The following is a 23,158-nucleotide window of genomic DNA, read 5'->3' on the forward strand; positions in this document are numbered from 1 at the left end:
AGCGCCAAACGCTTTCTGAGGGAGAAGCGGGAGCGCGCGCCAAAAAAAGGCGGGCCCAGCTCGCCTCACAGCAAGAGAAAGAGCGCGCGCGCGCGCGTGAGGGAGAATGCACCTGCTCAGCGCGCAAGCTCCGCCCACTGGTTACCAGAAGCGGCCGCGGTGGAGGCCTTAGCAACGCCGCGGGGGGCGGGGCGGAAGAGGGGGCGGAGCCACGGCGGGGGAGAAGCAGAATGTTGTTGCCACCGCCGCCGCTTCCCAAGTCTCGCGAGAGGCGGGCTTTGGCGCCAGCGGCAAAAAGGAGAGCCATGGCGAGCCCCGAGGAGCGGACGGGGGCTGCGAGGAGCGCGAACTTGCCTTGGTATAACGGGGAAGGGGCGCCCCGCGGGGTGGGTTCACGGCCTTTGCCCCTTCCTTGAGAAGCAAAGGGCGGCGGGGTTACTGCTTCTCCCCCGGAGTAGGCTGCAAAGGGAGCCCCCGAGCATGTGCAGAGCGCCCTCCTCGCTTCACCGGGGAAAAAGGACGATTTCGAGCGCTTGTCGTGGCTGCTTTGAGCCCAAAGCCACTGCAGGCAGCCTCCAGATTGAGGCTGCATCCACACTGGGGAAATAAACCGGTTTGGCCCCGCTTTAACTTGTCTGGCTCAAGGCTATGGAATTCTGGGAGTTGGAGCCCCGCTCGGGGCCCCACAACAAACTCCAACTCCCAGAATTCCATAGCCTTGAGCCAGACAAGTTAAAGCGGGGCCAAAGCGGGTTCAAGTCCCTCCTTGGCTTTAAGATTTAAAGCAAACTTTGGTCCTCCAAGGGTTTTTGGACTTCACCTCCCAGAAGCCCCAGCTAGTTTGGCACAACGGTCAGGGATTCTGGGAGGCGAAGTCCGAAACACCTGGAGGACCCAAGTTTGGGAAGCACTGATTTAAAGCATGGCCCTGGCCCAGCGATTCTGACTCTGAGAATCAAAAGGGCTCCGTCCAGTTTGCCATTTTCTTACCCCACAACTTTTCAAATGCCTTTCATTGTTTTGTCCGTTCGGCTATCGCAGGTATGAATGACAACGTTTGTGAGTGGTCAACACTCTTTATTTTATCTCTTTATCGCCAGGGTAGAAAAATACCGGCCTCAGACGCTAAATGATCTGATCTCTCATCAGGACATTCTGAGTACCAGTAAGTATTCAAAGGTTTGCAGTGGCGCTTTCTGGTTGATCTTGTTAAAACCATTGAGCCCATGGCCTTCAGAGGATTTCTGATAATGAATGTTCTTTTAAGCGAAAGGTAAGGTATTTGGACTTCTCCAAAAGTAGCAAGGAAATGAAGGGCTATTTAGCTTATGGTACCTGTTGTCATAAGATGTGCCTGCAAGCAAACAAAGGCCACATACAGACAGGCCAAAATAAAGCTGCTTTGGGTCACTTTGGAGATGTGCTGTTTAAATGATGCATGGGTCTTAAGAGTCCAGAAGCTGCGCCAAGGCTGTGCTCCACTCCTTAGGACTGGAATGTGGCTTTGGCGCAGCTTCCGGACTCTTAGGATGCATGCATCATTTAAATAGCATACCTCCAAAGTGACCCAAAGCAGCTTTATTTTGGCCTGTCTGTATGGGGCCAAAGTATGTAGGGGCGTATCCAAAGGAGGGCAACTAAAATGGTGAAGAGCCTGGAAACCGTGCCCTATGAGGAATGCCTTAGGGAGCTGGGGATGTTTAGCCTGGAGAAGAGAAGGTTAAGAGGTGATATGACAGCTCTGTTTAAATATTTGAAGGGATGTATATTAAGGATGGAGCAAGCTTGTTTTCTGCTGCTCCAGAGAATAGGATACAGAACAATGGTTCAAACTACAAGAAAAGGGATTCCACCTCAACGTTAGGAGGAACGTCCTGATGGTAAGGGCTGTTTAGCAGTGGAACACACTCCCTCAGAGAGTGATAGAGTCTCCTTTGGAGGTCTTTAAACAGAGGCTGGATGGCCATCTATCGGGATGCTTTGATTGAGAGTTCCTGCATGGCAGAATGGGGTTGGACTGGATGGCCCTTGCGGTCTGTTCTGACTCTATGATTCTCTGTGTGTGGTGGGGCGAACCTAGATACAAAGCCAAAGGCAGAGTGACATGGTCCATGAAAGGTGGGAAGCATCCCATTTCTGTTCTGTTATCTGTCACTGCATTATAGTCAAGATGCCCCAAAGGAGTAACAACCTTGGATGCTGTGATAAACATTTAGCTGTGTTCACAAAGCACAATCAATCCACATTTTTGCTCATTTTGAACAGCTAGGCTTATTGATGTATGCTGCTCGGTGGCGCCTATTTGACTTCTGTGAGCAGGAGCAGCGAAACAAACCATCAACCTTCTGCCCATCTCTGGTTTCTTGCAATGTCTGAGCATTAGCTTCTGTGGGGAGAGGCAAGGCAGAAGCACAAGTCGTGGTTTGTTTTTGGCTTTTGTCTGGCTAGTCTGGGGCGTTCTTACCTGAGGTACCACAAGAAGAAAATCGTGAATAAAAGTCCCGTATTTCATTTAGCAGCTCTACTTTCCAGCAGGAGCAAGTGGGTAGCACGTGCTAGTTCTCTGGTTCAGTCATGATAAGGCAGATTTTTCCCCTGTTGGTCTTGGACAGCTCATCACTTGAACCTTCAAGTACTTTTTTCTTTACAGCTTTGTATTTAAGATTTAGCTTGGAAGTCCATGTCAGCAAGTTAGAAGGCTGGTAGAGACGTGATGCAGTGTTGTATCTTGAGGGTAAAACTAGGTGGGCACCCAGATGAGGGAAGCAGCCCCCTCTCCCCACCCAACATAGAAAAGCAGTGGGCTGCTGCATCCCTCCTCTGCTCGCCCCAGCAGGCTGGTAAGTGTGTGTGCTAGTGCCTTTTGTGGATTTGTTTGTAAGGCTGTAACATTATATAAGGCAGCCAACCCTAGCCTAGCACCCTCTAGAGCACATCTGAAGGGTGTTGAATTAGGGAAGGGCTGATAACCTGCTTATTTGCTTCCTTCCTTCCTTCTTTCCTTCCTTACTTATTCCTTTTGGCTTTTGTATCATGCTTACTGGATTGTAAGCCATTATTTTCAATGGTGAACATTGAAAAATTCTTTTCTAGAAAGGACTCATTTTGTGGCTCATTAGAAGCACTATTGAAAGTGACTTGTTGTCACAGTTGGGAAAATTTTGCAACTTGTGTATATTACTCATTACTTTAAAAAAAGGCTGGGGAATGGGGGGAGAGGATGAAGAAAGTCAGCTTTCTATATCTACACTGTATATCTCTAAATCCTTTCTCCCTCTCTCTCAGACACACACAAAACTGTGGGAGAATTGCTCTAGCCAGTCTGCTTTTGATGTTCACAGAACAAGAGCTGCTCCCATTGCAGAGGTTGACCAAGTTCCACTTTCCCAGATATACTCCAGGGAGCAAGTGCAGTGCTTAAACTGGCACAACCACACAATGGGCTTCTGCTAGGAGGGGAAGAGGCAGATTATGTCAAATGGGCTGGCGGTCAACCCCCCTCTCATAACTGGTCAAGGAGGAAAAACAAGGGAGCAGAAAAAGTGTGGTGTAGGATGCCACTGGCAGGTAATGCTGTCTCAGAGTAAGATGGCAAACCGAGCTAGTGTCTTGCCCCTTTCTATCATAGCATGGCTAGTTCTGCTGTATTGTGTACTACAACCACCCTCCTGTACCTTGGCTCCATTGGCCTACAAGAACCTGGCATTTCCATTGTCATCTCTGTTTCCAGGAGCAATAGCTACAGATTCCTTAATACTGTGCCATTGCAGGCAGCAGCAGTAGTGGCAGCTGGGTAGCTGAATGGCATTGAGGAAGAAAGTTTGCATGCTTGGCTTCAGCTCTACTTCCAGTTTTGTCTTAAGCAGATAGTAGGGCAAGCTGTGGGGCTTCTGTTCCTTGGTAGCTTTTTAGGCAGCAGAAGTGGTCATGGCTCAGAGGCTGTACCAGGTGGGGTGGTGTAGTATGGAGACAGCACTGAACCTTCCTTGGAGATTTTGAAACATTTGAGTGTGTTGATTGTGTGTTCCTGCATGGCAAGGGGCTGGTCTGGATGGCCCTTGTGGTCTCTTCTCATCACCACCACCACTTCTACACCACAAAAGGAGTAGTTAGTCCACTTCTATACCACAAAAGTAGTTAATCCTCCATTATATAAATAAATAAATAAAGAACCAAAACAATGGCATTCTGCGTTGTTACCAAGTAATGAATTGCTTCTAATTTGTTACTTCCAAGCTCTGCTTGAGTTTACTAGCTGAAAAGGTGCATATAAATACATTTGCAAATGATGCCGAAATGTCATTTCAATTTTCCAACCAGTTCAGAAGTTCATCAGTGAAGATCGGTTGCCTCATCTTCTCTTCTATGGGCCTCCAGGAACTGGCAAGACTTCCACCATTTTGGCTTGTGCTAAACAACTTTACAAAGAAAAGGAATTCAACTCTATGGTTCTGGAGGTAAATGAAAACATTGGCCGGTTACAAACCGGCACTTGGGACGTCCGCAAGACATCCCATTTTAAAAAAGGGGCGTCTCTTCTAGACGCCCCTGGGTCTAATACGGACTCTGTCCGTACAATATGGCGCCGGCCGTTCCACACGGCCGGCGCCATCTTTACGTATCGGACACTGTGCGTCCGAACGTGTCGCGGCGCCTGTGATGTCGCGAATGCGCCCCTGGTGCCTTGTGATGTCACAGAGGCGCCGCAGAAAGAAGTTCCATTTTGGAGCTTCTTTTTTGCTCCGTAAGGGAGCCGCGCGGTGTGGCTGCGACGGCTCCCTTACGGAGCAAACGGCGGCGGCGGTCTATAACCCGCCTTTATTTTATAAAGTAGGTTTGGAGGACCTGTGCCTTGCTAGATTGTAGATCCCACCAATGCTAGCTAGTAAGGTCAGGGATTAGAGTGATAGGAATTGTTCTGAAAAGCCACCTGTTCCCTGCTTATACTCTGCTCTTTTGCTCATTTTTCATATGGGGAAAATGAAGAAAGCTTTCTGAGCTTCTTACTTATTCCTCATACTCTAATAACTTCTGGACTTAACTACTTAAATGCATAGGGATTAACCTTGAAGATGGTATGGATGTTTCATGTGGTTCAAAATATAGCTATTACATACAGAGTTTTGTCTGGAACTAGTAAAGTGGATATTATTACACGTACATAGTACCAGCTTCTCTGGTTACCAGCTTGTTTTTAAGCCCAAATGATCTCGGATCAAATTATTCCAAGGTTTTCTTTCCATCATATGAATTTGCGTAACAGGTTTGCTATTTCATTCTCCCCCCCCCCCCCCCCCTTCCACAGTCAGGAAAAATGTGATAGGTAGGTACCAAGAAAGGGCTTTCTTGGCTGTGGAGCCCAGAATGTGGAACAGTCTCTTGAAGGAGGCCAGCTTGTCCCTAATCCTGCTTGTTTTTTGATGGGCAGTAGCAGTTTTCTTAAAAACAAGTTTTGTGCACTTTTGTTGTAAATGTGCTTTTAAAGACACAGGAAGAGCCCTGCTGGATCCAGTCTAAGATTTATCTAGTTCAGTGTCCAGTGTCCCTCAGTGGCTAACCAGTTGCTCACAGGAAACCTGCAACAGAACAAGAAGGCAATAGCAGTGGTGTTGCAACTCATAATCAGTTGGATACTGCCCTAAACCTGAAGGTTACATGCTTGATGTGCCGAGCTAATACTTAAATACAAGGCTGATTTAGGAATCAGCTATATATGCATCTCTTCTGCGTGTCTGCAGATATTTCCATTGTGTTTGTTAGAAGAAGACTATAGCCTGTCCTCTGCTTCTGCACCTGCTCTCCATTCGTCTTACAATATTTGTTCTTGTGTCTGCACAGCCATGTCTTAATGCTGCTTGCCTCTCTCTTCAGCTAAATGCTTCAGATGATCGAGGTATTGACATTGTCAGAGGGCCTATCCTGAACTTTGCCAGCACAAGGACCATCTTTAAGTAAGTGCCCCAAAGAGCTTTCCAAGCTCCTTCCTTCAGAAGGTGGTGCAAGGAGAATTCCTCTGTTTTTGTTTGTACCAAATCATGAAAAGTAACTATTGGGCTACTGATATTCAGCACATGGCTTGAAATGGTGGAGCAGGGGAAACAATGTTTTCCCAAAGAAAGCTTGCTTTTGAAGTGCCAGTGTGGTTTAGGCATTGGAGTTTATTCACCATCCATCTCAGTGAATATAGAACAGGGCAGAACTAGATAGTAGGTTAGTCTCTACCTGTAAATATGCAATATAATGAAAACAAAACTTAAGAATATCACTTTCCCAAATAGGTATTGAAAAACAAACTATAAAAAGGGAATCGTCAAATGCCTTGGCATTTTTATCTTTTAAAAATGATGAAGCATTAATAGACTGAGAACCACCTATTGGATTTCAACCGCATTCATGTAAACTAGACAAAAACCACAATTACATTATGCAGAGCATACAGTATTATGAAAGAGACTCTCAGTTAACTTGTAATCATATAGCAAAGTACAAAAACTCTTTCCTTGTTTTGACAGTGAATGGAATAAAGTCATCATTTAGTCTCTTGTTTTAAAAGATGCAAGCAGGTTGATGATATTCTTGCCCCATCATCACCCAAGTGCCCCAGATACCTGTTGCAAGTTCTACTGGGACTAGTCCAAATTTGCTGTGTAGACTTGTCTGAGGCTAGCTTTCATTGAATTATGTTATCTCTTGTACCTATTTTTGTTGTAGCTAGATTGCTTTTGATGGTGGCTGAGTTTTTCAAGCTCTGTGTGAATTTTAAAGGCTTCAGTTCCCTTGTCTCTTTCTCTTTCCTATTAGGAAAGGCTTTAAGCTGGTGATTCTGGATGAAGCAGATGCCATGACGCAGGAAGCACAGAATGCCCTCAGGCGTGGTAAGTTTACCACATGCCAAGGGAATCATGGTACAAAGACACAACAGCTCCTGCGGGCAGCTGTTTGCCAGGCTGGTCCTGTTTGACTACAGAATATTGCTGTTTGGTGTCCCTGCTAACCTGAACTGCTTTTTGGTCCTGGCATCATTAAGCATCTTGTTAAGCGAGATGTCCATGAAGACTTCACTCTTATAATCTTCCTCAATCCAGCATTTGTGTCTGTGTTGTATTGCCTTTTCAGTGTATTTTTTAAACTGTTCTTAACCTGTGTGTTTAAAAATAGAACAGTGGCCTGTTACAGACTGCCAAAATAAAGCTGCTTTGGGTCTCTTTGGAGGTATGCTATTTAAATGATGCATGGGTCCTAAGAGTCCGGAGGTCGCGCCAAAGCCACACTCCATTCCTAAGCACTGGAGTGCAGCTTTTGTTGCAGCTTCCGGATTCTTAGGATGCATGCATCATTTAAATAGCATACCTCCAAAGAGACCCGAAGCAGCTTTATTTTGGCAGTCTGTAACAGGCCAGTGATTTGTTTTTTTAACTTCTGTGTATTTATTTATTAATTTTTAGTTGTACAGTTGCCCCTCCAAGTCCACGGACTTGCGATCCATGGACTTGGAAATCTGCGGAGAGGCAACTGCCATTAACGTGAATGGGGTGCACACCCATGGCACACGCCCCATTCAAGCCTATGGGGCTTGAATATTCGCACATTTTGGAATTTGCGGGCTCGCACGGGGGGGGGGGGGGGTCCGGAATGGATCCCCTGCAATGTTTGTAGCCTGCCTTGAATCCTGTGGTGGGAGAAAGGCAGGGTAGAAATTAAATAAATGTTTATTGCTTGTTTAGAAATGTGGCTATTATTAGGGTTAGGATTTAATAAGCAAGCTCCTGTTTTCTGGGAGAGATGCGGCCCATCTTACAGAATGGACCAAAGTATTTTTTTGCGGCCCATCTAAGGAACAGAAAGTGCAGGCTTTGATTCTCTGGAAGTTCTCATTTATATGTAATTCGATCTATTTTATCATTCTGTGTTTTTATGTCTATGCTGTTTTCATAGATTTTGCTGCCTTTCGTGTATGTTTCTTTCCTAACTTGTTTTTGTTTTGTTTATTTAGTAAATATACCTTATATACCACCTTATTTTCAAGGATCTCAATGAATGTAGAAGAATCAATAGTGGTTACTTAAAAGATTAAAAATAAATCATCACTTAAAACCATGCAATTTAGAACCAGTTAAAACAATTTAAAGCAATGCTGCCCATAACACGTGAGCACATTGGATCAAATCAGCTCCCAAAGGCCTTAGGTGACTTTAGCATTCTCACAATTGTACATTGCCTCTCCAGTAATAGAAAAATTCACAGAGAACACCCGATTTTGCCTGATCTGCAACTATCTCTCCAAGATCATCCCAGCCTTGCAGTCTAGGTGCACCAGATTTCGCTTTGGTCCTCTCACACCAGAGCTCATGGTTCCTCGGTTGCAGCATGTCATTGAGAAGGAGAAGTGAGTAGAAAGCGCTGTTGGATGACATTATTACTCTTCTGACCTTTTTTTATATTGTGTCTGGCACCTGTCTCCTTTTCTCTGTGCACATGCAGTATCCATTCCAAACATGTGCTGTTGGGAATTTCAGTCATACTCTGCTCAGTTATGGTGAGTTATTATCCTGACAAGTATATGGTTGGGGCGCTTTGAGTTTTATGGCACGGAATGGGCTGACTTGTATAGGTAGATACAATCCTTTACAGATTGTTACATTAGCCAGTTAGTACTGATGTGTGAAAGCAAAAAATCTGCTTTCCAAGTCAGTTTCTCTTGGGTTCAAAATTCTGAGAAGATTCCATTTGTTGTATGTGCAGTAGTGAGACTCTTATACTAATGTGAGGCCTCCAACATAACTGTTGAAATTTTAATCTCACTACTGAAATTGAGTAGCAAACTTGTAGAAGCCCTTGAAAAGAAGTATTCAATGCCCTGAAGGATGACTTCACGGAAACAGTATTATTCTTGGTTGGCTCCATAAGCCTGTCTTTTTATCTTTCAGAGTCGATGTAAGTGATGATGGAATGAAGGCACTGGTGACACTGTCAAACGGTGATATGCGCAGATCTCTGAACATTTTACAGGTTTGTATGATTTCATTTTTCTGACAAAAATCCTATCTGGCAGGGATGGGGAATGTATGTCATTGTAAATGTTGTTGGGACTGTTATCACCCATCATCCCTCACAATGATTTGTGCTTACTCGGGCTGAAGGAGTGTTGCAGTCTAGCAGTCACTAGTGGCCATAGATTTTTCCTCTATAACCTGGCAACTGATTCTAGGGCCTGTAGTCATTTAGTAGCTTAGGTGAAACAGGTGTTCCTCTCCTCTTTCCCTACCAGAGCACAAACATGGCTTTTGGAAAGGTGACCGAGGAGACAGTGTACACCTGCACTGGGCAGCCACTCAGATCTGACATTGCCAACATCCTTGACTGGATGCTGAACCAAGACTTCACCACTGCCTACCACAGTATCCTTTGGAGTTCTGTTTTTGAGTTAGCATAGGAAACTGTCTGCAACCATTGGATACAAATAGTTGGCGTGTGCTCCTGACATCCTGTTCCTTGGCCACCTCATGGTAGCAAAGCCTTTAGACTGTCATCTAAAAGAAATCCTATTGAGTCACAACTAGAATTGGTACATTGAGTCAGTAGGGCTTACCTAGGTGTTGACTCACCATTCAACAATTAATTTAATAAGTCTAGTCGGGACTGATCAGCCTTCTGAATCTTCTGCAAACGTCAGGGTTTCCCTCAGCCATCTTGTGTATGGGTGTTCGGTTTTGGCTTTCTTAGCAATGGAACTTGCAGACTGATCTCAGAAATGGAAGAATGCTCATTTCCTAGCATTTCTGCCTCCTTAAGAACAGTTTGTCAGAACTCTATCTTTAGAAGAGTATCACAAATTACGAAACTCTGCCTACTAGGTTTGTATAATGGGCATGGAGGTTTCATCATTCGGAAACAAAGTCCTGTGTCAAGAAAACTACTTGGTTGGTAAACTCAGTCAAACCTGTTCCTGCATGGCAGATTATTAAGATCAGTAGAACCTCTATAGGAAAATGTGCTAGTCGTTAATGCCTCTAGTTATGAGAGTTGTCTTTGTTGCCCTCGATGGGCTTCCTTTATATCCATTACCTAAGGCAGTCCTATGCATGGGAGTGTCTCATTATCCTAAGACAGTGATAGTGATGGCTAGCAGTGGTTTAAAAGCAGGATCACTTGGAATGGGTAGGAAGGGTGAAGTCCCTATGAAACAACACATGGGTCACCTGTCTTTTCTAACTTGCTGTAGCATGGGATAGAGAATTTTAAGTGGTAGTGGGGGGTAAATTCTGATTTAGGAAGGATCCCAGAAGCCCTTATTCAGCAGTGGGTGAGGTGGAAAGCAGAAGGTGGCGGGGTGGGCCAGTGTGAGTTGGACCAGATGTAATACTTACCAGTTTGGACCCTTTACGACCAAGTATATATAACCCATAACTCAGTTCTATGCACATCTGCTCAGGGGTACAGTTAGTCCCAGTACAACAGCTTTCAGACCCAGTAGCACATTGAATTTGCTGTTCTCCTTCTGCAGCCTTTAGGGCTAGAAATTTGAATCTACTTTCGGAACAGCTGAAGTAGACTTTTTTGTCTGTAAATGGTTCCTCTCTGCTCATCCTGCCAGTAATATCAATGTGTAAGTCACTGAAAGCTGTTTCTCTTAACAGCTGTTCCTCTTGCGTTTATCACAGGGAGAGGTGACACAGTGAGGTCTGCTACATCAGCCTGGCTGGGACTAACTAATATTTGGTTCCTTGTCTCCTAGAACTGCCTCCTGCAGTCCCATTATATAACTTCATTATGTAAGAGCCTGAAAGAGTTGGTACCTTGAACTTGCTTAGTTCCCCCCCCCCTTTTTTTTTTATTATCTTTTCTCAGATTCCAGTTCGATCAACTCGCTTTTAAAAAATCTATTTTAAACTGCAAATTGCTTGGTGTTTTGGCAGAGAGGTGGTATATAAATGTAGGGGGAAAGTGCATTCTTGGGAGGTGGCCTCAGAGAAGCTGTTTTCTCTCCATCTCTGGCTCTGCAGTTCTTTTCTCCTCCAGATGTGGTAGTGGCCTTTGCTTTCAGAAAATGCTTTCTCCTTGAAGGCAATGCGGGTTACCATAGGCACCCCACTTCCATAAGCTGCAAAAGGCATTCAATTAGTAGCTGACTGCATTAGCAAGCATCCTCTTGGCACATATCTCACCTTGATGCTGTGCTCAGATATCATGGAACTGAAGACATTGAAGGGGCTGGCACTGCATGATATCCTGACAGAAATTCACCTGTTTGTCCACCGAGGTAAAAGTATTTTTCAGTTTGAAGTACACCATTTGCTGTGTTCTTTTGTGGCTCTTGCCAAATGTTTTGCTTTTAAGAAAAAACTTAAGGAGTGCAGGGTGGGGGTGGATGCTTGGGTGCTAAGTAGGACCAAAATCTTTGCTTCCATAGTCAAGATCTACTGCAGAGATGCACACTGTGTTGCAGAGACTGAGGGAAACCCACGTGTGGATATGTCTAGAGTTTCTGGGTAGGGAGGAGAAACATGCAGTAGTCCAGTTTTATATTTTTATTATTCATTCCTTCCGTGTGTGTGTGTGTGTACATATATTTTAAATTGTACACCTTTGGCAGGGTCTGTTGTTTTTCCTTGCTTTACTTGTAAAGCACCATTTACATTGATGGCGCTACATAAATAAATGATGATGATGATAATGATAAATAATGGGAGTGGTTCTCTAGCAAAAGGTGCAAAATAATAACACCAAAATTACCTTCAGACCTTTGTTTATACACTGTTGAGCAAGATTTATAGACCCTTCGTAAGAATAAAAGCAAATTGTGTGTGTCTACATGTGGCTGTCATAATGCATCAGGACGCTATGCTAGATGCCTCAAAATTGGACAGTGTTTTTGGTTGTAATCCAAGTTGCAGTGCTGGGATTCAAGTCAAAATTCCCAACTGAGGGTTTCCTAGATGCAAATAAAGGGGGACAGCCATAATTCATCAGATGTCTTGTAAAACAGGAGAGAGCTTTCTGAGGAATCGCTGCTAAGATTGCTAAAGCAGGGAATAAAAGGCAGGAAAACAAGGCTAAGGCACAGTTGCTAAGATTCATAAGGTTAAAAAAAATCTTGGTATATGGCTCTCTGAAAAGAATTTAAATTTATTTGAAGATAATTATAAAAACCTGTGGAAACAAATAAGCAATGATTTAGTCTTATGGAATAATTATGACTTATCGTTACTGGGTAGAGTCGCAGTCATCAAAATGAGTATATTGCCGAGATTTATGTTTTTATTTACAAATTTGCCAATTATTACTAATGACAAAATATTTAAGGTATGGGAAAACACATGAACTAAATTTGTCTGGAAAGGAAAAAGAGCAAGAATACAGAGGAACATTTTAAAGAAGGATAAAGCCTTAGGTGGCTGTGCCCTACCAGACTTAAAAATCTATTACAGAGCCTGCAGTATTGTTTGGATCCAAGATTGGGTGACCCTAACAAATAAACACTTACTAAATCTAGAGGCAACAAACACAAGATTCGGTTGGCATGTGTACCTTTGGTACAGCAAAGAGAATGTAAATTAAAAAAAATTACAATCATATACTTAGAAAAGCTTTGCTAAGAATATGGAAGATAGTAAAGAAAATGTTTTACTTTGGTATGCCTCAATGGGTTTCAGTGCAGGATGCCTTTTTTGGTCGATGGGAAGAGGGAGAAGAATGGCTTAGGTATAAAAATCTCATAAAGTTTAATTCGGCTGGAAAACCTGAAATGATGTCAAAAGAGGAGTTAACAGAAAAGGGGACAAAAATAAATTGGTTTGGATATATGCAACTAGAACCAAAAATCAGAGAAGATATAAAGACTTTAGAATTTGAAAAGGATATGAATGAATGAGTTGGATAAACTTTTGGAAAAAAGACAAAGGCAAAATTTCAAAATAATATAAATTGTTGTTAAGCAGAGATTTGGAACAGGAAATAATCACAACAAATATGACTAAATGGTCCCAAGAGATAGGACATACCATAGCGCTATAAGATTGGGAAAATGCTTGGAGAAAAACGAATAAGTTTACTCTTGCAGAGAACCTCAGGGAAAATTACTTAAAAGTCTCCAACAGGTGGTATTATACACCATACAAACTTGCAAAAATCTATAAATTAAGCAACAACATATGTTGGAAATGTCAGAGGACACAGGACTGTATTTACATATGTGGTGGTCATGTCCTAAAATTAAAAGATTTTGGTACAAAATTCTTAATAAAATACAAGAAATATTCAAAATAGCTTATCCTTGTGTACCAGAATTATATATTTTGAATATGACATTGTTTCTATGTGTATCAATTGAACAAAAATTTTGGAGACCTATTTTATATCTAATCACGGCAGCCAGGTTACTCCTGGCAAGCAATTGGAAGAAAAAAACAATACCTACAATAGATGAATGGCTTCAGAAAGAAATGGAAATAAAAGAACTAGATAAACTAACAATATTGATCAAGAATGAACAAAAAGAAAAGCTATTGAAGAATTGGGAGCCGATAGAGAAATATTGGTTTAAGAAATGTAAGATAAAGGAAGAACTAATCTAATCGGCTACCAAATAGGAAATAGAAGGAGAAAGGACACGAAAGATTAGAGGAAGGATAAGATATTCAACAAAGATAAGAAAAGAAGGGAAAGGATGTAGTCTATAAATAACATAAAGCTATGATTTCTACAATATCAAGGTTATTACTAACTGGCAGAAACTCAAAAAGTCTGTTACGTTTTTTCTATCATTATTTTGGCCGTTATGAATGACTAAGGAGTTGATTGCAAAGAGAAAGAGGGAAATAACCAATACAGAACCACTGTACTACCTTATTCTGACGAAATGTTAGTACAATGTCGATGTTGTGTACGTTTCAGCAAGATGATGTACTGTACTCGCGATAAAAGAAATGGAATATGAATTGTGATGTACATAGCAAATAAATCCCAATAAAAATAAAAAGGGAAAAAAATCAGGGGGCAATGCCAGGTATACTTCTCCTAGTTCCAAGTAGGTGTAGAATAATTAGAAAAATTATTATAGTCCTCTGTAAAGCATTGCTGTTGTTGTCTTTACTACCCTGCAGTTGACTTTCCATCATCAGTTCGAATCCAGTTGCTGATCAAGATGGCAGATATTGAGTAAGTGTCTTTGGGGAGAAGGCTACGAATTGGAGGCACAGCTTTCCCTTACACCAAAAAGCATTAGATATAGCTGCTGTGGAGCTATGGGACTTCATATGTATTTTTCTTGGATCTGAAATTCCCGCTCTTCTCTCCTTTTAAATTGAACATTTAGGATAATGTGGATATGGTTAGGTTCTATTTTAACGGGTATATTGTTTTACAGTTCTAAACCTAAGAGGCATTTACAAGTATGTGGCATTTTTGTTGTAGGGAGCTTTGCACAATCTGGAAGAAGAAAGCAGAGGCAGGGATGAGTCAGGCAAGGGATGAGGTTCAACTTCAGAATGCTTGTCTGTTCCATGAGGAACTACCTAAACTGAAAAGCAAGATTGGTCTGGGACTGCAGGAAGTGACTACATAGTCAAAAGTCCGTGGCTGAACTACTTTTAGAAGGCCTGTCCTTAACAACGCTTCCTCCAACCCAAAATTGCTTTAGCATCTTAGTAGGCTGTTTTTATTTATCAAGCAGATTTTTAAAGCAAATGCCTGTCAGCTAGGGAACTCATCCTCCATTCTCTTCTCTTTCAGGCATCATCTAGCTGTGGGGACAAGTGAGAAGATCCAGCTGGGGGCTCTTGTTGGTGCCTTCCAGGTCACCAGAGACCTCATTGCAGCTGAAGCTTAATGAAGCTGTTTTTAGTGTTTTGGCCACTTCTTTAGAACCCCAGCTGTTGTTGGACTGCAACTTCCAGCATTCTCCATAGGCAGTGCTGATGAAGGCTGAAATTCAACCATCTGTGGCCTGTAGTGATCAGTGACTTTCCTTCTGGTGTTACTAGAGTGGACTGAATGGAATGGCAGACGAGTGTTAACACCGCTGTACGAAGCAGAATGAATTTTTAAACTCTGCTTGTCAAGAGTGCAGAGTAAAAAAGCCCTTACTACTTTGTACATGGCTACGGCTCCTGTTCCTTTGGCCTCATCTCTCTTAAGACTTGGATAAGTTGCTTTTAAATAACCCCTACAAGCCCTATGCTGTCTGAGGAGTTAGGGGAACTGTAGTCAACATAACATTTTCAACCTCTACTATTTGTCTTCACTTTTAGTGGAAGGCTCTTGAACAAAACCAAAATGGACTCCTACCTTGAGGAAAGATTGCTAATCAGAATTGTCATTTTATATTTTGATATAGGCTGCTATGCTAGAATAGAAGAATTTTTTGATGGGAGACCTTTAGCAGAGGGAATTATTTTCCCCTATGAGGTTTGACCAAAGCAGAATAGAGCAGTTTAGTTCCCTCAGTCTAGACGATATACTCCTATTGATGCAGCCTAGAATTGCATTGGGTTTCTTAGCTGCCACATCACATTGCTGTTGCATGTTTCAGCCTGTGGTCCACTAAGTCTCCTAGATCCCTTGCATCTCACATGCTTCATTGGGCAAAGATTACATCTTTTTAAAAAAAACATGTAGGGGAAGAAAAATGACAGTGTTAGTCATATAACCTGCAAGGAGCTTCTTTGAGATGGAAGGGTCTGTATAGACTAAAAGTAGGCCACAGCTCCAGTGGCCATGACCTGACTGGTAGCAAAGACAGTAAGAAATAATAAAAGTTAGGTTTTTCTGTTGGAAAGTGTGAAGTATTTGAAATGTGTTGTAAATGCCAGAAGGGGCAGGCATTGGAGGCTTTTGGGTATTGCATTAATCCTTTCAAAAACATCTTAATTTTAGGGAAGCTGGTTTCTGGGGGCTAGTAACGCTTGTGACAGAATGATTACAAAGTGCTGTAGAAGAGAAAGGCTTTGCATTCAATTCCCATATTTTTACTTGACCACAGATTTGTGTTACTGAAGTATTTCCCCCCCAAAAAATCCATATTTCACTAGGAAACATGGCATTTGTGTTTTCCAAAATGCCATTTTTATTGGACTCTGCCAGTGCAAACATTCCAAGGTGAAAAAAGAGAAAGAACAGCTAGTTCAGTCTAAGCACTTTATTGCAGTTTGGCTAGAGGGACTATTGAAGCATATTTTAAAAACAAGTTTTTTGCCTCCAGAAGCCATATAAGTTTCCACCTACTGTATCCTGAAAAAACAGTTGATCATTTATTTTTAACATTATATTCACCAGCACCTTCTCAAATACACTTTGCATCCTGATGCATGTTCAGTAGTGTAATTTCAAAAGTGACATACAACAGTACCAGAATATAGTTGTATAGCCCACTGAAAGCAAGGGTATGGTATAAAGCAAAAAAGTCCACACTGGGCTGCAGGGGTGATATATGACTACTGTAAAATGGCAGGTGATAATTCTCCACATCCACACCCCATGGAGAGCCAACATGGTGTAGTTGAGTGTTAGACTAGGACTGGGAGAGTTGGGGTCAAATACCAGTTAGCCATAGTAACCCACTGGGTGTCCCTGGGAACGTCACTCTCTCAGCCTCAGAAGGTGGCAATACCAAATTTCTGAGGAGATCTTACCAAGAAAACTCTGCCATAGGGTTAACTTGAAGGCACACAACATTTCCCCCATGATTATCAGAAAATTCAGACTGCCTTAACTAGTCTCTACGTAATACAGTACTTCATATCAGTGTTCATAAAAGTCTGGAATGAAAGCCCTGCTTCCATCCAACCTGAACATGATTGGATTCTTAAAATCTCAGGACCCTTAAAATGAAAGTAAATCCATGTTGGGATGCTGAGATGTAATAGCCTGACCTCTCTATGCTGAAGAGGACTGCTTCCATGTAAAGGACTGTCTGGCCTTCCAGGCCATTTTTGAATATGCCCAAAAGGCACAGTAGCATTTGCCAAAGATTTTGGACGTGAAACCAGCTATTTTGTTGTATTTGGAAACCTCTGAGGAGGGCTGACCTTCCTTAGCTCTGGGCGGGGCTTTTTCTTCCAAAGAGGAATAAAATAATTGGCCACCACCCACTTAGAAATAAAGCCAGCCGAGGCTTAGAACAGCTATAGGGAATGTAAAAAAGGCCTCCAGAACACAGCAAAGTGGCCATTAGTACGTCCAACAAGCTGTGAAGGGGCACTACTGGCCAATTAGAGAGCAAAAGAAAAGATCTTCAAACTTTTGCAGGGGAAAGGGACTTGAAAACGGGTGTAGCCCTCCAGAGGGGCCAACATATACTTTAAGAGGATTTTGTTCGGGATCCTCCTTGCTTGCAAATATGGATTTGGAGGCGGGGGTACATACTGCCTTGCCTCATCTCTGAACCCAGTGGGAGAAGTGTTATCCAGAGCTTCAGCAAGTGTTGCTGTGACTAGCTTGAAAGCTACCCCAATAGTTCTATGCAATCAGGTATGTTGCAATATGCCCTCCAACTCTGAAGCCAACACCTGATAAAATCCAAGATCCTTGTAAGATCCATGAAAGAAGTCCAGAGTGAACAGCTTTGATCACCAGTCCTCCCATGTGAAAGCTAAATTATCAGGTGCACTTGTTGAAAATGTCAAAGTAGAAAGTATGAAATAGTTTCATCTTCGTTCAGCTTAAAGGAAATGATACACAGCCAGTTTCTCTTAAACCCAAAGCAGCCTCTTCACTATCAAATAATAGTAATCCAAATCCATAGAGCATGTGTGTTAAATACAGAAGAGTCCTGGAGAAACTTGTAGCCTATGGACGGGAATTTCCAAGTGAAACATGCTGAAAACCAATCCATTTTTTCCTTGGGGCTCGTGCAAATGAGACCTGGGTTTTTCTGTAGCCAACAAGTGTAGCCACATCCCTGGATATAAAAGGTACCTTACCACAGAAGTCCTCACACCTTTGCCCTCTCTATGTTGCAGAGCACAAGGCTACTGCATGAGTCTTGGCAAGGCCACTCTGCTGAAAAGCAGTCAGCAGCTGACAGGACACCTTCATCAAACCAGTTAACCTCACAAAGTCCTGTAGGTGAGAAATTCCTTCATTTTCTTTGGAATGGGAAGTGCCAGGACTTGATACGTTGTGTAGCATCCCCGGAGAACTTTGCGGCACAGGTGTTTAAGGGAGGAAAGCACCTGGGGAGCTGTCCAAAACTGGATATGGCCATCTCTTGTCCTGTAATAAGAAATGGGGAGCAGAGGATGCAGAAGCTATTCTCTGAAGTAAAAGCAGAGTTATTTCAAGATATTTTGCTGCCTAAGGCTGAGGTGCTTAGTACCCCTGAACCAGTTTTAAAGCAGAGAAGCACAACCAGAGGACCATGGTCAGTCCCATTGTATCTGGTCAACCTGTAGATGGGAAACCAATTGGGAAGCCGATACACCAGCTTGGACACCATAAAATTAGGAAAGTGTATACATGTACTGAATAAATTTAAAGTTACTCACATATCCGGAAGGCCTGTAAATTCACCAGTCCGGTACACCTCTTCCCACAATTGATGCAGATCACAACTATTTCACACTGTCATTGTGTGGACAGTGGCTATGGCTAATTCATCACCTAGTGGCCAGCCTTCTGGTAATGAGCTTCTTTGTACTAGTCCTCAGATGGTAGCCATGCAGTCCGGCAGTGCCTAAAGGCTTATCAGCTTGGCAAAATCAGCTAGATTTTATGCTGCACTGACAAAGCCTTTGAAAGCACTACACTAAAATGAGATTACAAACTCCAAACTTTGTACACAAGGTAGACTAAAGGGGGTGGGAGTGGCAAGCAATAGGTCCATAGACTTAATGTAACAATAACTGAACTATGTAGTACTTGGCTGCTTGGCCCAGAACATACCCTGTGGCAATGATCCCACCATGTGGATAATAGGTGCAACACAGACCATTCTTCACCGGGGCAAAGGCAACTGGGCTGCCAAGCTCTAAAGCCCAGATCCTCAGAAGTCTAAAAAAAAAATAAAGGAGGTTTGGATAGCCAGTTACACCATTTGGAGAACTTACATTTTTAATACCACAAGTCTCAGAATTCCGTGGCTAGCATGTTTTACCTGTCATCTGCCACAGTTGCAAGATAGAGGCCTTCAGGTGAGAAGCACACGGATCGCAGGGAGCTGGCGTGGAAGTCGCTGTTGTGGTCCAGAGGGGGCTGTAATGGAATGTGGCTAGGAAGGAAGAAGGGCAGGCAGAGAGGTTGGGCCATTTTCTGCCACAGGTCTCAAAATAACATGAAGACTCTTGGATACTAGGCTCTTGACTGGGGTACTAGGTTGCCATTTGTTTGTCCGCCTCAGGCTGACCTTGCATAAATGGTATTCCCTCTCCCTGACATGTCAGCTTCACTGGCAAGGCCAGATCTGTAGCACTTCCCCAAGCCCTCTAGTAGACTGCTGCCTCACTTACCAGAGGGATCTCAGCTGCTCCCCCGTACAGGGGTCCCAGAGTATCACAAATGTGTCATATGAGGCAGTTGCTAGAAGAGCCGAGTCTGGTGAAAAGTCGCAGGACACAACACAGCCCTGGTGCCCTTCTAATCGTCGGAGGAGGCTGTATGAACGCATACTCCAGAGCAGGGCCTACCAAGAGCAGAAAGCACAAAAAGAACAGAAGTATGAATCAAAGTAGGTGAACTTTGGTAGAATGGGAGAAGAGGCTGATCCACACTTGAATATACATCATGGAAACTACTGGACCTCTCAACTATAGGGGCAGCAAAAAGGAAATTGTTCTGCTCCAGATCTGATCTAGAACTAGGGACAGGATGGAAGGATAGCTGAGGAATGTGTGTGAAAGTTCAAAATTAGGTTACTTGTGTCATGGCCAGTCAAGAGCAGGTCTCAGAGGATGAGGATGGGGCTCCTCCAGTGCAAGGGGTAATTGAGGCTACACCAGGTGCTAATCCTGTTCTGCCAGAGCCCAGCCCTGATCTCCCAGCCCCAGAGGAGGAGGTCCAGCCAGGTCCTAGTGCTGATGGGATTCCTCTAGTGGTACAGCAGCCTAGTGGTGACTCTGGGGAGGAACCAGGCCTGGAGGTTCCCTCCTTTATGCAACGCAGGGCTGAGAGTGCTGGCAGACGCAGGTCCAGGAGGATTGCTGAGAGACAATTGGCAAACAAGCCTCAGCTGGCACCAAGGAGAGAATTTCCTACTTAACCACCTGTGAGATGCTAACTCAGTGCCAGAGTTTACTGCATGATCCTTTGGTGTGATTGCTGCCGGCACTGGCTCTGTGTATCCTGAGTCCTTGTTGCCTTGACTCTTGACCTTGGAACGGACTGGACTCTTGCTACTTCTGGCTACCCTGACCCTGGACTGGACTGACTACTCTGACCTCTGTTTTCCTGACTTTGGCTCTGGCTTTCGGCTTGCTCTTTAACTCTCACTCCTTGCAGGTTTGTGGACTGTTTCCAGTTGCTTGCTAATTACCTTGCTGAGCCATCTTTATCAGCATTGTTTGTGTGTGCTGGCCGCAGTCCAGGACAACTTGGCATTAAAATGGGAACCATACAAATTTCTTCCCTATCCGTGGTCTAGTTCCAATGCAGGTTCCCTAAGCATTGCTGGTCACAGTTGCTGTCACTATGGGATCCAATGGCCATACCTGTTCCCTTTCCCTTTTGCCCTTCTAGAAAACAGACTCACAGATTTCTCTCCAGCAGCAGAGCACAACATCTGACCATCGGGAGAGATGCGGCAACAGTAGACCCACTGCACATGTCCAGACAGCACCTTCAGTTGCTTCCCTGTGTAAAATAGTGAAAGAGGGGGCAGGCATGAGCACAGCTTGTAGAGCAGTATCATTTTCACAAAGCCAGCATAGAAATTGCACTAGCACAGCAAGCCATGATTGAGCCCAGCACTAGGCAATCTGTGGCTCTCCAGATGTTGTTGAACTTCAGTTTTCATCAGCCCAGCCAGCCTGGCCAATAGTGGGGCATGTTGGAAGTAGGACTTTTGTAGGGTATTTGGAAAGTGGCAAGGTATCTTGAGAGGAGAGGGAGTGAGTATAATTCTTTGGTGAAGAGTCACACAAGGTATCTTGGGAACTGTAGTTTAAAGGAATGGATGGGAACTCTGTAGCAGGGAATTCTCAAACTGCAAATCCCAGGAGTCTTCATTAGGATGTAGCCATGGCAATTAAAGTGGTACGAAACCACTAACAGCATAGTGTAGATATACCTTATGATTCTAGCCTTACCAGAAACTATTTTACACTATTCTGACCATTACACCTGTCAGTGTGTTCAGTCACAGCTGGAGGATTCTGAGAGCTGTAGTCTGAAATATTTTCACACTTTTGTGGGGGAATACAAAACACTTTTCTTCAGTAATCCTGACTGTAGCCCCGAATCAGTATGCTTGTCCCCATTTTTAGAGAGAGAATGTTAGCATGAGTGAGCACAGGTACCATTAGGCCATTTTAAATCTCGCAAGTAGTATTCCAAACGTTATGGAACCCCTACTCTTGAGAATGCTATACTTGTAGGATCCCTACATCTCCTGCAGCTATTAAAGGCATAGAAGCTTGGTCAGGAGAAAAGGTGGTGAAGAATGGTCACTGGGTGTACAAAACACTGTGAGCTAAAAGGAGCACACCTCTGTATTATATGAAAAAAGTTAAGAAATATCTTTTGTTTCTTATCTATTAAGCTTTTGAGTGGGAAAATAGGGTGTGTGCTGGTCAACCTTTTTACTATCCACTACATAATTTGCACAATGAACAAATAATCTGTAAATAATCTGCAAATGTGGCTGTCTGGATTTGGGAATCTGGGAAAGAGCAAGGGAGAAATACCCTCCAGGTGTCCGGTAATCGTGGGGTGGAGAGTTAGGAGTGATGAAAACTGAATCAGCAGGGGGAAGACCAAGAAAAACTGACAAAGAAAAAAGAGGTTGGGAGGAAGAAGAAAGTGCATAGAAGATAAGAGAAAAAGCATAAGGACTGGCTGTTCACGAGATAACTAAACACATGAACATAGTCCAAAGGCACCAGCTCTTGAAATATGATTCATGTCATGAGACCTGACCTTTAATTCTATAGATTTGTCTGCTTGCAGTCTTTTGCACCTGGCTACAGCTGTAGATTTCTATGCTCTGAGGGGAAATCATATTTCGCAAGTTTCAACAGTCTTCTGGTTACCAGTGGTTTCTTAGCAGCCTGTAAATTTCTTACCTGCACACATGTGCCTGAAGAAGCCTAGTCAAAGAATATCTAGTCTTCCCAAGCAAAAGCAATCTGGGTGTTAGGAGACTGCCACGAGAAACTTCATGTCCATCTCTACGCAAAGGCTTGAGGCCTTTATCCTCTTGACTGTTTACTTTGACTCAATGTAGTTGCCCAGAACATAAAGTGAAAAAGGACCTTTTCACTTTGTCCATGCGCTTTGCTAATACTAAAGCTTTCCCTATGTTATGTGTAACTAAACCCATCTGTCTAATTTGGTGTTAAGTCTGCAGTTGCCTCAGTACTAAATCCAGTCTTGGCCATTTCTTCACATGCTGCTCTTTCTGGTTTTGTTTCAAAGGCTCTGGACCAGTGGGTGCATGTTTGGCCCTTGGCTCTAAGAATCTCAGATTGTCGAGTGTAGGTTTGGGTTTTTCTTGACTCAGGCTCAGTGAATATAAAGAGTGTCAGCAGTCTACCTTAGTGGATCAGTGTTGATGTGGGTAAGCTGTCAGATGACTCAGCCCCCCACCCTCACCTCCTAATGTACCATTAAAATGCTGGGCTGCTCTGTCTCCCCAACTAACCAATCCTGACTTGAGAAGTAAACAACGTCCGCTTTGCATCCCAAAAGTGTCCGTTCTTTGGTCAAAGACCACATTACTTGCTCCTACCATTTTGACTCAGGTCCCAGATGCACAAGGTTTTGTCACGGGATGCAGAGACCAGGATTGAGCCACTCTCGCCAGGTACGAAGCTTAGGTCCCTCACCACATCTTGATGCCCTGAGAGGCTGAACAACAAGCGACCTACAAATGACAACAAACAGCCATCACCTCCCGAACAAAACAAATCTAAACTGGAGATATATTATGATAACTCTTTAGGATAGTTGTCCTAATTGCTTGTGATAGGTGCAGGAGAATCAACCTAAGACCTCCCTTTTGTTCCCTATA

At 43.4% G+C, this 23,158-nt stretch overlaps 3 protein-coding genes across 3 annotated transcripts in view; 1 reads left to right on the forward strand and 2 right to left on the reverse strand.

Annotated features, from left to right (window-relative positions):
- LOC149281166 (kinase suppressor of Ras 2-like) overlaps positions 1-307 on the reverse strand; it is a 168,605-nt gene extending 168,298 nt beyond the window's left edge. Inside the window, exon 1 of the mRNA XM_089499589.1 lies at positions 146-307. Within this exon, the coding sequence (XP_089355715.1) occupies positions 146-307 (162 nt within the window). The remainder of the gene's footprint in view (positions 1-145) is intronic.
- LOC149281167 (replication factor C subunit 5) lies at positions 249-15,091 on the forward strand. Its single transcript, XM_089499730.1, has 11 exons — positions 249-358; positions 1,101-1,165; positions 4,321-4,457; positions 5,872-5,951; positions 6,802-6,875; positions 8,227-8,386; positions 8,928-9,009; positions 9,269-9,398; positions 11,183-11,260; positions 14,103-14,157; positions 14,731-15,091. Exons 1-11 carry the CDS (start codon positions 306-308, stop codon positions 14,825-14,827), a joined length of 1,011 nt encoding a protein of 336 aa, XP_089355856.1. The 5' UTR covers positions 249-305; the 3' UTR covers positions 14,828-15,091.
- Positions 15,092-18,047: 2,956 nt separating this feature from the next.
- On the reverse strand, positions 18,048-22,221 carry LOC149281168 (WD repeat and SOCS box-containing protein 2-like). The gene is made up of 6 exons (XM_089499590.1): positions 22,212-22,221; positions 20,681-20,781; positions 19,443-19,615; positions 19,091-19,204; positions 18,880-18,987; positions 18,048-18,210 (listed from the first exon to the last, which is right to left on the reverse strand). The coding sequence occupies exons 1-6, from the start codon at positions 22,219-22,221 to the stop codon at positions 18,048-18,050; spliced, it is 669 nt and encodes a 222-aa protein (XP_089355716.1).
- Between the last annotated feature and the right edge of the window lie 937 nt (positions 22,222-23,158).

This window comes from Sceloporus occidentalis, unplaced genomic scaffold (genome assembly GCF_023333645.1).
Source record: "Sceloporus occidentalis isolate IW3139 unplaced genomic scaffold, rSceOcc1.0.p SCAF_138, whole genome shotgun sequence".
NCBI classification, from domain to species: Eukaryota; Metazoa; Chordata; class Lepidosauria; order Squamata; family Phrynosomatidae; genus Sceloporus; species Sceloporus occidentalis.